At 36.9% G+C, this 16,494-nt stretch overlaps 1 protein-coding gene across 3 annotated transcripts; it reads left to right on the top strand.

Moving 5' to 3' along the window:
* Nucleotides 1–1,184: 1,184 nt before the first annotated feature.
* susd1 (sushi domain containing 1) lies at nucleotides 1,185–16,380 on the top strand. Of its 3 annotated transcripts, XM_056745463.1 has the most exons (21): nucleotides 1,185–2,099; nucleotides 2,190–2,385; nucleotides 4,302–4,580; nucleotides 5,988–6,125; nucleotides 6,304–6,453; nucleotides 7,152–7,304; nucleotides 8,557–8,736; nucleotides 8,894–9,073; nucleotides 9,161–9,340; nucleotides 10,621–10,800; nucleotides 10,872–11,051; nucleotides 12,455–12,634; nucleotides 13,153–13,332; nucleotides 13,517–13,681; nucleotides 14,310–14,401; nucleotides 15,127–15,313; nucleotides 15,461–15,554; nucleotides 15,644–15,899; nucleotides 15,988–16,027; nucleotides 16,112–16,205; nucleotides 16,279–16,380. In XM_056745463.1, the coding sequence occupies exons 3-21, from the start codon at nucleotides 4,526–4,528 to the stop codon at nucleotides 16,289–16,291; spliced, it is 2,697 nt and encodes an 898-aa protein (XP_056601441.1). In that variant the 5' UTR covers nucleotides 1,185–2,099; nucleotides 2,190–2,385; nucleotides 4,302–4,525; the 3' UTR covers nucleotides 16,292–16,380. The 3 variants fall into 3 exon arrangements, with proteins under 3 accessions (XP_056601441.1, XP_056601443.1, XP_056601442.1); XM_056745464.1 differs by lacking the exons at nucleotides 1,185–2,099; nucleotides 2,190–2,385 and adding an exon at nucleotides 3,875–4,139; XM_056745465.1 differs by lacking the exons at nucleotides 8,894–9,073; nucleotides 9,161–9,340 and having other exon boundaries at nucleotides 1,191–2,385.
* Nucleotides 16,381–16,494: the final 114 nt, after the last annotated feature.

Here is a 16,494-nt window from a genome sequence, read left to right as displayed (position 1 = left end):
ACGGAAAATGTGTTTCTTATGAATATTTCACATCCTTTCCCCTGCGTATCCGACTATCCACACGTGCGCAAGTGCTCCATGTGTATTATTTATTATTGAGGTTCCATCAGTGTGTGGTGAGGGGGTTCTGCACAAAAGTCAATGTTAAGATCACACTTCTGCAAATGCTTTTCAGATAAACAGACCCCTTTATTTGTTTATTTAGTGATACAAATTGATAGGGTTCACACATACAGTATTAATTTGGATGGGGTGGACATTTTGAGGTGTTTTATATTTTTTCGTGTAGTCGAAGCCATTGATGATGATTTATTTATGAAGGCCTGATTCTGTCATGTGCAGTCATGTGCAATCCGTGTAGAGATCCTGCTGTGTTCACAAAAAGAAAACATTCTGCATGTTCATGATTGCTTCTGTGAAGTTTTTTAGACTTCAGTATTCATTTTTTATTTGTTAGATTGTGTTTATTTAAAAGGTGGAACTCTTCTTTTGTCAGTTTTTGTGGTACTCACTCCTTTCACATATTTCTTCCTCTGAAAACCCTTCAGAGTCTCTTGGGGATTTTGAGTTATTTTTGCTGCTTTTAAAGTCTTTGGATCTTTATTCATCGCTGACCAGCTTCCAGTTTTCTTTCTCCTGCATAGTTTCTCTGTTCTCGGTGTTGAGTCTCATTTAACTGATTGAACACGTTGCTTTTCAGTTGTTGAAGTCTGGCTTTGCGTGCGGCATCTGGAGCATTAGTGTTTTGAGAGGGTGAACGCTGCTTGTGAAATGACGTCGGTATATTTTAAGAGCGAAAGGTTAATCCTGGCGGATTCTGAGGAGATTTTGTTGATTTTATCTGTGGTCCAGATGCGACCCGTCTCTTTTAGCAACGCTCTCAAAGGCTTACCATGGTCTCAAAAGACAACGCAAACACTGGTGAGTACTGTATGAGAAGACAATACAACTAAAATACTTTACGATTTAAAAATAATTTTAAACTTTTACATACAGATTGTACATTTTATATAAGTGGTGCTTTTGTAGGCATCATGGTTACTGTACATATTCACAATAATAATGTTTTATTTATATTTTTGGGCGCAAGTTCACCCAAAAAACAAACAAAAAAATTGTTTATTCTCCCTGATGTTCTTCAAAAACACAGAAGAAGATATCTTGAGAAAAGTGGTTTTGTGTTCATACAGTTATTTGGTTATCGATGTTCTTCAAAATATCTTCTGTTGTGTCCTGTAGAAGAAAGAAAGCCATACAGGTTTGGAATGACAGTGAATAAATGATAAAGAATTTATATTTTGGGGTAAAGTGTCACTTTTTCTACTGAAAATTCGTGAAGAAATAGTTTTAATAGCTTTTTCTCTATTTAAATGTACTAGGCTCCGGTGGCAAGACAACTTGTATGAAGAAACAAAAGTGTATATTGAACAATTCTCAAAAGGCTCTGGAGCTATACAGCGCCCCTGAACTGACCTTAGAGGTCACGTCTCGCATCCATTCAAACCCTCCGAGTCACAATGATGTCCGAATGAAAACAAATCTATCGGAGATGATAGAGAACGGTATCAATAAAACTGCTATGAATGAACAAACACACAACATACGGAGTGTTTCCAATCTAAAAGAGATGCAATATCTGCACCACGAGGACAGTCAGATCGACCCGTTGCTGGATGTGGATAAATCATCTCTGATGGGTTTTATCGGCTCCAGTAATCTGGAGAGCTCAGAGGACGTTCAGACCCTCCCGTTCATCCGGGTGGACGTTCGGACGGATGTTGTGCTGATCGATGAGGACGATGATGACGTGTCATTACGGGAGAGGACAGTGACCGATGTGTCTGCTTCGGACGGGAACGCGGCTGACCTGGTGTGCGGGCGTCTCCAGTCCCTCTCCTCCTGCTCATCCCATTCGACATGTCAAGAGGCGAGTGAAGGGCGGGGCTCTGTCATGGACACGCCTCATGAGGCACAGGAACCGCCTACAAAACACAAACACTCATGTTGCCTCTGTGTCATTATTTGAGTGTGCGAATTGTTTACAGAGGTCTTCATCTTCACTTTTCTGAAATGATGTATTCCACATTCCACAACAAAAGGTTTTGCTACTGTACTAAAAATACATTTTAAAGGTCAACATGAATCTACATTTCCAAGCCACTGAACTTGTAAATTCTGCTGTATTTTAGTGTGAAACAGGATGTTTAGCAAGTAAAATGTTGGGCGGGACCTGAATGAGATTGCGGTCAACTGTGGAGGATATTCAAAAAACACAGCTGCCACCCTTGACAACATCCACCAAAAAATAGAAGTTGGTTTAGTGATTACATTTCGGTGAAAAAAACAAAACGATAATGTGCTTTGATAAATCTACACAGTAAACAGGTTAGTTTTGATTTCATGTTGACTTTGGACCGCACCTGTTAGTCAAAGTTATTTGTTGCAAAAACGACATTTTAAAACATCTTAAACTTTTTTGCACTTTAACCTTTTCTGCACCTTTCTGACTTTCATATGTAAGTGACCTGGTGTTGTGTATTTATGTTGTTCACGCAGGGATGAGGGTGCGCCAGGTTGCTAATCACTGAATAGATGTTGTTGTTTATTTGTGGGTGGTCATACTGTTTTCTATGCTTGCTTTGATTTTCTAACTATGATCATTTCTCAGTTACCCATTTACAGCTTAGTTTCATGAAATAGACTGGTTAAAGATCTTTGTGTTGTGAATTTTGGGGCAAATCTTTGAACTTCTCGATAGAGGAAGTACTTTTCTGTTACTTAATTTTTTCCGACACATTTTTGATCATTGGCTATAAATCCAGTACGTAACAAGGACGCTTATTAATCGAGTTCATCCCACGATGCATTGCGCTCGACTTTCAATGTTGTGATGAACGTCGAGCAATATTATCTTTGTCCTATTTCGGACCGGCAAAATTTCAAACTTTAACTACACGGTATCATGACCAGAATAACTCACAATGACGTATTATTGAGATATCCATTTATAAGAACGCATTAAACAATACTCACAATCAAATTCATCTTCAATTTTCTATTTATTCTGGCCAGTAAATCATACCCGAAACACAAATAAGGTGGAGATAGAGAGTTTCTCTATGCTCAATTATTTACGAAATCATGTCCTTATAAAATATAACATCTCCTTATTTTATGATTTTTATTTTTTGTAATAAATCATTATTATTAGTCACCTTTATCCCTGTGTTTTTACAGAAATTTCCAACCAAAAAGTATTCAAAAGAGCTTTTCAACTTTGACAAACAGTATTAAATGATTGGAAAAGTACAGCGTTTTTTCCATTTCCTGAAAATGTGGACATCCAAGGTTTCACAAGGTTTTATTCATATCATGGTTATCGACATTACCGGTATATTGTGACACCGCTAGTTTCATTTAAACTGTATAAGTTATATGTAAAAAAATACATTTTAAATTGGATTAAATGCTAAATTATTATAATAATTTGGAACTCAAGGTTAAACATGCATATAATGACAATATTTCAAGCAGTATCATTGAAAAAGTGTGTAATCTTTTGCATACTATTTTAAGAAGTAAAGCAGTATTCATGCATCACTGTACATTATGATTGACGACAGCAGTTTTTTGTGCGTTTCTCATGATCTCTTCATATAAAGACAATCTTCTTTTGTATATTCGAACAGTGCGTGTGTTCACAGAAACATGGTTGTGTTGTTATTTGTGTTGTGACATGTGTTGCGCAGTCAGGTGGAGGAAATGACTGCGTAGGTTTCCGGAAGCGTTTGGGTGTGTGTTGTGATGGGAGGGGTTCCAGTGTGTGTGTTTGGGGTGTGTGTGGGGTGGGTGATAGGGTAGAAAAGTCTTATCTGTCACACCCAAACTGTGTTAACTCGCCCCCTGCCAGAGCTGATGATGTAGATGAGTCACACACAGATGCTTCTACACTTACATGTGAAAACAAAATTTCTCCGTTATAACCTTAAAAAAACGTTTCTACTATCTTATTTTATCGTGACATTAAAAAGGACATTTCACAGTCGCATATATTTAAATTACAAGTATGTTATTGTTTTGTGCATCAGAACTATGTTTACCAGAACTACAACTTTGAATGGCAAGATGTTCAATTCAATGTAAGTTTGGACATTTCAATATTTGACCACCAAGACTTGACACTGTGCCATGAAAGCTTTTTATAGCGATATTACAGATGGGTGCATTCACAACACAGTTTGGCGGCTGAAAATAGTCATAATCTCCATGTGGCAAATGATGGTGCAATTTCTGACCCTCAGAATGAAGAGTTCTCACTCGGGAGACATTTAACTGAATGTGTCAGAACTGATGATGACAGACAGACCACACAGACCGCCATGTCCTTCAGAAGAGACGTGCTTGACTAACTCATTCACTGCTATCAACACACTTCAGCAGGAGGAGGGTCTTTAGGGGGAAATTTGGAGAAATGTGTATCACAAACGTGTGATATTTTCAGTTGGCGGGAACAAAGGCAACAGCGATGACAGTCACACGAGTGATCTTGTGCTTTCTGATGATTCAAGGTGCCATTAAAGGTGAGTTTCAGATATTTGCTCTTTTCTTGTTTTTAAACTATTACAATAATCCAGAAGTCACACATGATTAAACATTAAGGTTTATGTGATTATGTATTAGTATAAAGGATAGTGTTTGGTGCAAGGGGCATCTATAAAGAAAATATAGCCTGCACAATGCCTGGCACAAATTAGCTTGTTGTTCCTTTATGACGTTTATTTTGAATTTTCCAACTTTATTTTGATCTTGTGTGATGTAAATATGAAAAGCTATAGTAGAATAGAATAGGGGTGTGGCTCTCCATTTGACAGATACACAACTGAGTTCGCAGCTACAAATCTCAATATTTTGAAGAAAATGAATTTAACAAATAACTGTTTTTAACAGATTTTTCCCCCCCAAAACTTTAACTATTTTTAATAACATTTTTACAGTTAAAATTGCCGACATTCAGGATTTAATTGAAGCTTCAAATTGAAAAATTTAATGGAGCTGTCAATAAAAAATCTAAAATGAATTTTACTAATTCAATTACAGAAATAATTTTCCTTTTCAAGGGAAAATTAATTAAATTACAGTAACTAATTACATAGTAACTAGTTACACCCAACACTGGTAGCACGGGTATTTTGTAGCAATAGCCAATGAAACATTAAATGGGTAAAAATAATCAATATTTCTTTTATGCCAATAATCATTAGGATATTAAGTAAAGATCATGTTTCAAGAAGATAGTTTGTATATTTCCTACCCTAAATGTATGAAAACCTCATTTTTGGGAGTGAATGCAGCAAAATTGCTACCAAAAATGGCCAGAAATGACCGACTCGAGTTTGACATCTATTGTATGTAAAGTTTACAATTTCAGGTTCATATGTTCTCCACAACGTCAATACAGCTATAAGCTGAGCATTAAAACAAACCTTTTTCTTCTTAGCAACAAGCTGAAACAGAGTCTCTGATGATCAACTTCAAAAAGTCTTTAACTTGACTAAAAACATAATTATATTTTTATGCAGTCTGATGCAAAGCATGCTGGGAAATGGAAATCCTTCTTGACCAATTGTGTTGAATTAAATTAAGTAAATTGAACAAGGAGCAAATCAATTTTTTGAATTTTATTCAAAACTTCAAGTTATTCAAAAATAATCATTATACTTGACCCGGAACTTAAAATATTTAAGTCAGTAGAACTTTTGTATAAAATTAAGTTTACATTACTTAATTTGTTTGATTATTTTGAACATTTGGGTTTACAGTGTAACCAACCATACATCAATGGAAGGCTTACTTATTCACCTTTCAGGTGATATGTAAAACTCAATTTTGAAAAATTGACTGGTTTTGTGGTCCAGGGTCACATATTCACAATGATGCACATCTTAAAACCATTCCATCCCTGTTTCTGGTTCATGTCTCATATACAGCAGTTGAAGTGGACCCATTGGATGTATGTGCCTCTTGCCATCGAAACGCAACCTGTGATGACAAAACCGACGGATCAGGAAGAAAAGTGTGCAACTGCATGTATGGATTTGTTGGCAACGGGAGAACTTATTGTCAAGGTTTGATATTAAACCACATTCAATCTGATACTGCTGTTTCAATAATTGAGTGAAACTTTACTTTGTACATTTCAAATCTATTGTTACTGAAATAAGAAGAAGTGCTATATAAAGTACTATTCAAATCTTAACCTATGTATTTACATCAAGTGATAACTTTGTTGTTCTGATATCACAGATAAAGACGAGTGCACGCTGGGCAGAATCTGTGGAGAACATACTGTATGTCATAACACATACGGCAGCTATTACTGTACCTGTCTCACCGGCTACAGCCCGACCAATCACATGGCCACGTTCATACCCAATGATGGAACATACTGCCATGGTGAGATTTTGCTGCCATGGTCTGTTAAATCATTCGGGAAACGTGCACATAATGTGGTGTAGAGCGTATATTACACATAAGCTGATGGTACACGGTTTTTGCAGGATGGGTGTGAACGCGGTGCAGCAAGCTTTCAGAAGTTGTCACAATGTTTCATAAAACGGATTGAGTAACCGTTGATCATGAAACAGAGAAGCTCAATAAAAGATCAACACACCTTTTCTTCATGGTGTAAAACTTTGCTGTAATTTCGCAGTATGCTTGCCAGTAACTTACTGTAAATTAAATTTACAATTTGGTTTTAAGCATAAACTTACCTAGTTTATATATTTTAATTTCATAAAACAAGATTTAATATCTTGGGTCGCTTTTCCTTTTATGTAAATGTATCGTAATTTAAGAAATGTTTTAATATTTTTACTATAAAACAAGACAAAAACGCTCAGGAAGAATGTCAGTTTTGCAGTGTTGCTGTGCTGATGCTGGTCTCTTCTTGCTCATCTTGAATGTCAAGTATTTTTTTTTTAACTTTGATTAAAGTAACTGAAAACAGTACTAATAGGAAAGTAGTATTATGTAGTAATTAAATCTACAGTACCTTACTGGCAAATGCAATTTAACTTTTTAACTAAATAAACAGAAAAATGTAATAAGCAGCAGTTCTAAGACTATTAAAGATGCGATTGTTTTGTTTTCAGATATAAACGAGTGTAGAGTGGAGGGAATCTGTGGTGAAGGATCCCTCTGTCACAACACTGATGGAGATTTCACCTGCTCCTGTCACACTGGTTACACCGTCCAGAACGGAACTCAACCATTTAATCCACTGCGGGATAAAGCGTACTGCAAAGGTAAAACATACAGCCATCTTAAAATTTTGTACAAGCAAACACCACTCGGATGTAAAATACGGAAAGGGATGTATACCAGACATGTTAAACATTTGTATCGCATAGAAATCACCAAGAATCTCTACAGAGAACACACAAAAAGACTAAAAAAATCATGTTTTTAATGATGTTATCGTGTTTTTTTGTGTGTTTGTAGCAGAGTTATTATTACTTACAACCAGGGCTGGACTGGGAAGAATAATCAGCCCTGGCATTTTTGGCCCACACTGGCCCTCCATCATTTTTATCGAAGGGATGGGGGGGGATGGGGGTGTGGTGGAGTGATGTGGGCGGTGTGCATGGGGGATGCATGTTTAAACCTGTCGACAGGGGTGGCAGGATGGCATATGTGTCTTGTGCATTCACGTTGCGTGCATTCGTATTTATAATAGGCCAAAGCGTCCTCCCAAATTATAGATTTCCCACCAGGAAAGTGTGCTGAACACCAAATGGCCAGTTCACCCTTGAAAACAACCCAACAACAGTTTGATTGATATTATTCAGAATGCACAAGAAAATAACTAAGTTATCTGGTTTTGCAAATTAACTCTTCAAATATAGATCCTATAAATAATAGGAATAATATTAATATAGAAAAAAGGAAGGAAAAAATTAACAAATAGAAATAAAAAATAGCTGCATAGCTTTAATATTTGATAAAGATGGTATATAATTATTACAACCAAAATTATGAAATACATTGTATTATAGAATATACTGTATATTATGTGTAACGGCCAGGGCTGGATTGGGAACAGAATTCGGCCCTGGCATTTTTTCAGCATGGTACATGTTGACCCAGGGGTGCGATTGCGTATGGTACCGTGTCTTTTGGATTCGCTTGTGTGCATTCGCTTTTATAATACGTCCATCTGAGCGGCCAAAGCGTCCGTTCCAGCCCCCAACGTTAGCAGCCCACCGGGAATAAGCCCGGTACGCCAAATGGCCAATTCGCCCCTGATTATGGCAAATCTTCTATAAAATGCACATTAGCATTAATGTCAGAACGAATATATTTCTGCAGGTTTTTACGCGTTTGTGCAATTTCTCCGTCATTTTATGTACATTAGTGATGCGTATCAATAATAGTCTGTATAGATAAAGACCAGACCAGATAGATATGTCAAAAATATCTCTGGTAATCCATTTTAACAGCACAGTGAGCATAGAAAATCCTGTGTAATAAAATAAAGGATGTGTTTGTGTTTTATAGTGATAGACTGTGGATCTCCTCCATCAGTCCCTCACGCTGAGCAGATCTCTCCAACTATCACCCATTACACCAGTGAACTCCAGTACAGGTGTGTGGAGGGATTCCAGTGGAAGAGAGGAACAAATTCTTCGGTCTGTGGTCTGGACGGACGTTGGGATGGACCCAGTCTGGTGTGTGAAGGTATTGTGTACGTCTATGCAAGATTTTCTTTAACACTGCATGCACATGTTCTTAAAACACTAGTATCTATCAATGTGAATTCTTGTGGACATTTTGTTGTCAAACACACTTAGATTTCTAGTCTGAATATTTTCGCTGTCATGTGATGGATTTATAGAAGTGGAATGTGGGGAGCCTCGGTTTCTTCCTCATTCACAAATGATTTGGAATAACATGTCAGGAATGGGATCTGTGGTGCTGTATGTGTGTGACTCACAGTTTTCTAACAGCGGACGTGAGAACGTGTCAGTATGTTCTTCTTACGGCACGTGGACGAATCCTGACTTTCTGTGTGAAGGTATCTGCGCTTGTTTCATGGTGGTTTTATTTCTGTGGTACGGTGATGAAAGGATGTGTTGTTGAGTTTGTGTTTGTGTGTGTTTAGAGATAAAATGCGGTTCTCCTCCGGTTCTGCCTCACTCAGTGTTGTTGTGGACCGGTGTCAGTAAAATCGGTTCTGTGGTTCTGTATCAATGTGAAGTAGGATATCACAGTTTGGATTCAGAAAATATGTCTGTGTGTAAAAGTGACGGTCGTTGGAGTAAACCAAGATTTTCTTGTGAAGGTACCAATTCTTAAGACTCACTTTCATAAATGGTAACGAAAGTCTCAAAAGGCTCAAAAATGTCTTCTTTTCACACTTCTACTGTTCCAACCCCCTTTTTCTTTCCCTAAACGCAAAGTAGATCACTTTTCTTTTCTTTTTTCTTTTCCGTGGAAGAAACACAATTCTTTCAAAGTAAATGGTAACAGAATGTGATTTTTATTTAGATTGATGAATGCAATGAATATTAAATGTTTGAATTTTGAATATGGTAAAGGTCTTAAAGGAATAGTTCACCCAAAAATGAAGTGTCTGTTATCATTTATTCCCCTTTATGTTGTTGCAAAGTTGACTTTCTGATCTTTTCTGATCCCAACGACACAATAAAAGTAATTTTATTTCTCCTTGGAACAAAAAATGGTTTCCAACCTGTTCTGATGACATCATAAATGATGACATCACTTCCCTTTTTCTTTTCTTTGTGTGTACCATAAAACAAAGTTTCTAAGTAAATGACAACAGAATGTGATTTTTAATTCGTATGATTAAATGCAATGAATTTTAGATTTTCCTTTTCAACATTTTTAAAATGGATAGGATTTAAAGGGACATAGTTCACCCAAAAATGAAAAATTCTGTCATCATTTATTTGCTTGCATGTTGTTCTAAACCTGTCTTTCTTTTAATCCACATGACACAAAATAAGTCATTTCATTTCTTTTTTCCTTGTATTCTCCAAAGAAGAAAAAAGGGTTTCCAACCTGTTCTGATGACATCATAAATGATGACATCACTTCCCTTTTTTCTTTTCTTTGTGTGTACCATAAAAGAAAGTTTCTATCTAAATGATAACAAAATGTGATTTTTAATTCATTTTAAATGCAATGAACTTAAAATTTTCATTAAAAGAAAAATGGTAAAGTACTTCTCAAAACATGAACAAATTTGTCATCATTTATTTACTTTGCATGTTGTTCCAAACCTGACTTTCTTTTAATCCACATGAAACAAAATAAGTAATTATTCTTTTCTATTTTCTTATTTTTCATCCATATGATTTTGTTTACATTAGAATATAGATTTTTTTATTTAGATTGCTGAAGGTGATGAACTTTTTAGGATATTTTAAGCAAACAATATGTTATTTTGTATAGTGCAAACACCGGAGCTTAAAGAAAATGCTCCAGATCTTCGACACATAAACTGTTACATTTGTTACATTTGTTAATATTGATTTATTATCACCTTGAGCAACATTGCACACGTGATGTTTGCTTAAGTAAAGTTTTGCTTCTCAACAGAGATTCTTTGTGGAACCCCCCCCACATGGCCCCACTCTGTACAAAACTGGAACGGCAGAGTAACATTTAACAGCACCGTAATATACCGCTGTGAACACGGTTACTATGCTAAACACGGAAACAATAAATCTATGTGCGCTGAATACGGTTCCTGGACAACACCAACTCTGTTGTGTGAAGGTAATATTATAAAACGAAACAATAAATAAATTATGACTGAAAGGCCTTTGAGATGTTGTGTTGTTTCCCAGAGGTGGACTGCGGAGCCCCTCGGTCTCTTCCTTTCTCAGTTATGATCTGGAGAGGAGACAGCGCCGTCGGCTCCAGAGTGATTCATAAATGCATTGAAGGATTTTATAATGTTAGAAATGAAGAGACATCAGTCTGTGATTCCGAGGGAATCTGGAGTCAGCCGGATTTTCTCTGTAAAGGTATATCTCATTTGCTTCTTTTTAATTAAATTTTTCATTATGTGTAAAATGTGGCCTCCATGCAAAAGTATTAAAGGGTTAGTACATCTATTCAATTTAAAGTTAAATATCCTCTTTTTGTGCAATATTTTGCTGTTGACTTTTTTACATATTATGCCATAATGGATATCTTGTTGTTTAAAGTCCAAGGCTACGTCGGAAATTGCATACCGTGACAGTACATACTGATTTTAAATAAGTATCTATCGGCCGTTAAAACAGTACGTTCTATAAAGTGGAGTAGTATGAATATATTTCGGACATACCGCGTCCGTCCTGCTTTATGGTCATGTGACCCGTATGTTCTTTGACCCATGACGTATTAACAACAACCTACACGTGAGCGTTGATAAAAAAATGATTTAGTCATTGGAAAATCATTTCTTGGCACTTACATTAGAAACAGACTTCCGCCTTGAAGTTTTTACATTTACATTTAGTCATTTGTCAGACGCTTTTATCCAAAGCGACTTACAGTGCACTTATTACAGGGACAATCCCCCTGGAGCAACATGGAGTAATGTGTCTTGCTCAAGGACACACTGGTGGTGGCTGCTGGGATCGAACCAGCAACTTTTTGATTACCAGTTCAGTGGTTTAACCCACTAGACCACCATCTCCGCAGATCAAAATCTATTTGATTTACTTTCGAATGTGACCGTTGCTCAGCTCCCTTGACATCATGAAAGAAATAAGTGTCCATCCAATCCACACTCATGAATCTTGGCGGAAGTAGTAGACAATCCGGGTATTTCGCGCCTACTGTTTTTTGCATACTGGGGTTTCATGACTCGTACTCATTTTTTGCACGCTATATAGTATAGAAATAGGCGATTTGAGACGCAGCCCCAGTGAACCGGTGGCATGAGGTATCGAGTCCCCCTTTAGGACCCTGACTAGTACAGTAATTCACATTTTGGTGAATGTTCGGTAAGTGCTAGGGCTAGCTTTTTTCTCAAGCGCTAACTAACCACGTAGTTCTATGCTATGCTAGTTGATACGTAAGCTAACTTAATCAGTTAGAACGAGATTTGTTTGATTTAAGTTAACGGATGCTCCGCCCAAGCTGTCTAATTTACATCATTTGAGATGGATAGTCATTTGCGGAAGTGCATTTTCAGATTGATTCAGATTCACAAATTTTAAAAAGAAAATGACTCGAATTGATAAGCTAGTCTATTTACTATATACGCTGCAACATTTCGTGAAAAAATAAATAAATTTCACTGGGACTTTAATGCAGTGATTTTCATACTTTTAAGTTTTTGGACCACTATATTTTAGCCCTCTCCACCTGAATGTATTTTTTTTCTTGGATATTATGGGACCGTATGTACAGTTTGTATGTATGTGTGTTTATTTAGAAGTAGACTGTGGCTGGCCTCCGCCTCTGCGTCACTCAGCTGTGATGTGGAATAACAGCTCCGGTCTGGGTGCTGTTGCTCTCTATGTGTGTGAAGCTGGATATCGGCGTGTTGGCGAAGGAAACGTGTCGGTCTGTAACTCAAATGCAAAGTGGAGCAAAATTGACATGAGATGTGAAGGTACTTACAGCTGGGATCTCTTGCCCTACATTCATCAAAAATCACGCCGTCAGTGGACAGATTATGTTGTAGGCCTACATGCCCTCATATTGTTCCAGACCTGTATGATTTGTATTCCTCGGTGAAGCACAAAATGAGTTTATTTGAGCCAGTGAAGTTGTTAAAATCGTACTTGAGACAGTAACTCGCCAACCGTGTACACATGCTATGTTTGGACCAATGAACCAATGATATTTGACATTTCAATTCGACTTTCAGTACTGTTGAGATTTACAGCCACTTATCACTTTTGACCTTAGTTGAAAATATCTTCCTTTGTGATTCACAGAGGACAGAAAGTCATACGGGTTTGGATTGTCATGAGGGTGAGAAAATAATAAGATAATTGAAAATGGGGTGAACTATTCCTATAATACATAAGCACATTTAAAATACATAAAATAAGCCGCAAGTTTTGATGTCAGTACACAACAGAGCGTTTTTCTTCTCTAATGCCCTTTACTGTTCTCAATGGACAGAGATAAACTGTGGTGATCCCCCAGTATTCCCACTGACAGATAGAAACCGGAACCAAACATCTACACTGGGTAGCGTTGTTAAGTACACATGTAAAAATGGACTCAAACAGGAGGGAAACAAAAACACCTCGACATGTTTATCAGACGGAACATGGGAAAAAATATCCGTAACATGTACAGGTAAACCACTGAATCTTCACAACTATAAAATAACAGAAATGCTTACGTTTGAATTGGTATGACTTTGAAATGTTGACTGCAGTTTGTTTGTTGGTAGTGTATGTAAAATACTTTGCTCACAAATGTGCTTGTTGAATGCAAATACATGTAATGCATATTAAACAGTGGTATTGTGTCTGTGTAGCTCACTGTGGCCCGGCACCAGACGTACCTCACACAGAGGTGATGCAGGACAACAGTACTGTAGTCATCTATCGCTGTGTTAAAGGATATTACAGCCGCACAGGAAGTGACACATCAATGTGTGACATCAAAGGAAAGTGGCAGGTTGCTACCTTACGCTGCAAAGGTGAGCATCCTCATTTTTTAATTTGAGCATAATAGCACAAAAACAGTCAACTTTAATACATATTTTAATATAAAAAGACTCAAAAAAAGCTTAAGAACTTAGAAACTAGTTCAAAGTAGGCGTTTAAAAATCTAGAGTTTTTTGGTCTCAGATAAATAAATATCAATATCAATATATATCAATAATGCCCAATATATCACTTCACCCAAAAAATGTATATATCTGTCATCATTTACTTGTTTGCGTGTCATTTAAAACCTGTTTGACTTTCTTCCTCGGAACACAAAAGAAGATATTTTGAAGAAGGTTAGTAATCGAACGGTGCCGGGACCCACTTCACTATTGTACGGACACAAAACCAGTGCGAGTGAATGGGTAAATTTTTGGAAATATCTTCTTTTGTGATCTGTGGAAAGTCAAACAGCTTTGGATTTTATATTATTGGGTAAACCTTTTATGGGTGATCCTTATTGGCCAAAATGTCCATTTCAGTGACTTTCTAGTCTTTATCAGTTTTGGGTCAATTGGAAAACTGTCATTTCTAAATCAGTCGACCTGACTTCTTTGTGATTCTCGCATGTTTATGTAACCCGAATTCAAAGTCATAATGTGTTTTTGTGCGTTTCAGAGGTGAAGCTGATCATTCGTGATGTGATGGTGGTTAATGAAAGATGTTTACGCTGGTATGCTGAAAATGAGGATCAAATAGAGACGTACACTGTGAGCATTCATTTAGTGAAACAATGATATTCTATAGCAACGTAGAAAATAAGAGACCGTTCCAAAATTGTTATTTAATCATCATTTCTAGATATATTGTGGTCATTCCAGTTCAGTGTCTGTTGAATTTCAACAAAATCAAACCTCAGGAGTGACATAAAGTCAGCCGACAGCAAAGTGAAAGACTTACACCTTGACAAGACACATGAAAACTGTTAAAATCCAGATTATCACATAAAAGTTTTTCCTAAATACATGTAGAAATATGACTGTTTTGTTTCTTAAAATTAAATCTGAAGTTGTTTTCTTTGCAGTATTTGAGTAAAGAGCATCTTTTCTTCGATTTTCACCGGTTTTCATTTTATGCAAATAAATACAAATAGAAACAAGATTTTTATTTGAAATTTGAGAAAATTTTTCCCAGTAGTTCACAGAATGAAACAAAATGGATCGTTTTACCTTAACATATACATATAGTTCATTCTGGAAAAACTAAAAGAAAATCAAAATTTGTTCTGCGCCTGTATAAATACAAGTAATGTCAGATACTTTTCATTAAAAGTAATACAAAGACCACAATGCATTACTTTAGGCACAAACCAAAGCAATATTGCAATGCATTCCTTATGAAACTAAATTCCCCCCGACACTGTAAACACAAGACCACACCAGGTTTGGGATATATAGCAGCATAGTTTGATAGTTTGATGTATTCTCTTGCACAGGTGACGTATGTTGGATTGCGAGACTTTGATCGAGCGTTCAGCGACAGGAGAAAAAAGCTTTTCAGCTCTTCTGCCCTGCGTCCTGTTCTCTGTTTAAATCTTCTGCCCGCCACAAACTACACAATAACTATCACAGCCCATACAACACGAGCCACCTCTACAGTTACAGCAAATACAAGCATACCAGGTACAAAACCAACTTCTGCTTTCAACAGTGTATCCATATTCACAACTTTCTTTTGTTTTTGTAATGTTAAATATTCTGTTAAGAGGGAAACTACATATGAAGTGATTGAATGGATTGTGAAACTATAAAGTTCCTGTGTTCTTATAGTCCCCCCCACACCACAGGTCGAGTACATTGAAGCTGACGGTCCATTGGCCGCTCTGAGATTACGGAGATCGATCGATTCACTTGACTCGATATGGTAAGAATGTCTAACATCTTGTGTTGGTCTTGCGTTGAACTCATTGTTCGTTGTGTATTTATTTCTGTGAATGTTTTGGATGTGTCTAGTATGTTCCAGGTGTTTGTGTTGCCGGTGGAGGGCAGGTTGCTGTTTGACTGCAGCTCTTCGGATAGTCCACGGTTCTTTGAACAGCAGAGATGTGACGGTGGATACGTCACGGCTCAAATACACCTCAGAGGTCTGGCCGTGGAAATAAACTTCACTGTAGGGGACCAGCAGCTCTACGAGGACTTCTTCAACGCACCTTTGGAGAACGGAAAGGATTATTTTATTATTCTGCGCACCGTGTGTCAGTGGGGAAAGGTGAGAGTACCTTGCTGTCTCCATATTGATGGGTGGAGTTTTCTTAAACTTTTTTTGTTAATCTTTTTCTCTATGTTTTCTTTGATAGTCTAGAACACAGTCTTGTATAGTCTGGGCCAAAGCCAGAGGTAAAGACCATAATAGATTATGTGCCTCAGTTTAAAAGTGTTTACATAGAAAATGAATTTCTCTCTTTTTGTTTGTTCTCCAAGGAACATCATACATCATGAAGGTTTCTGCTCTTGTTGCTGTTGGAGTCATAAGTGTTGTCGGCTCCTTCATTGTTTTGGGATACTGGTACAGCTGGTGAGATGACAGTATACTGTATTAACATGCATGTTTCTTTATGTGTCTTTTAAGCACACTTTCTGTTTTACAGGTTCCGTAAATAGTCAAGTTCCAGATTTTCTCCAGTTTTATAAAGAAAGTTTTTAAGTCAATTAAGTTGTTTTGAAATAAAGCTGATTTTTTGTAATACTGATGAGTATGATGTTTGATGTTATTGTGTCAAAAGAACCAGCCAGAGGTCGTAATGAAAGCCAGAACTATGCAAAGATACTGAATTTATCACAAATATTAAGTCACAAATAAATAG

This window comes from Triplophysa dalaica, chromosome 4 (genome assembly GCF_015846415.1).
Source record: "Triplophysa dalaica isolate WHDGS20190420 chromosome 4, ASM1584641v1, whole genome shotgun sequence".
Taxonomy (NCBI): Eukaryota; Metazoa; Chordata; class Actinopteri; order Cypriniformes; family Nemacheilidae; genus Triplophysa; species Triplophysa dalaica.
This window is presented reverse-complemented; position numbering and strand designations above follow the sequence as displayed.

Coding starts and splice junctions, on each gene's coding strand:
- susd1 (XM_056745463.1), top strand. CDS start 4,526: ATGACAGTCACACGAGTGATCTTGTGCTTTCTGATGATTCAAGGTGCC. Junction 6,454..7,151: donor TGATGGAACATACTGCCATG/GTGAGATTTTGC, acceptor TTTTGTTTTCAG/ATATAAACGAGTGTAGAGTG. Junction 13,682..14,309: donor TGCTACCTTACGCTGCAAAG/GTGAGCATCCTC, acceptor TGTGCGTTTCAG/AGGTGAAGCTGATCATTCGT.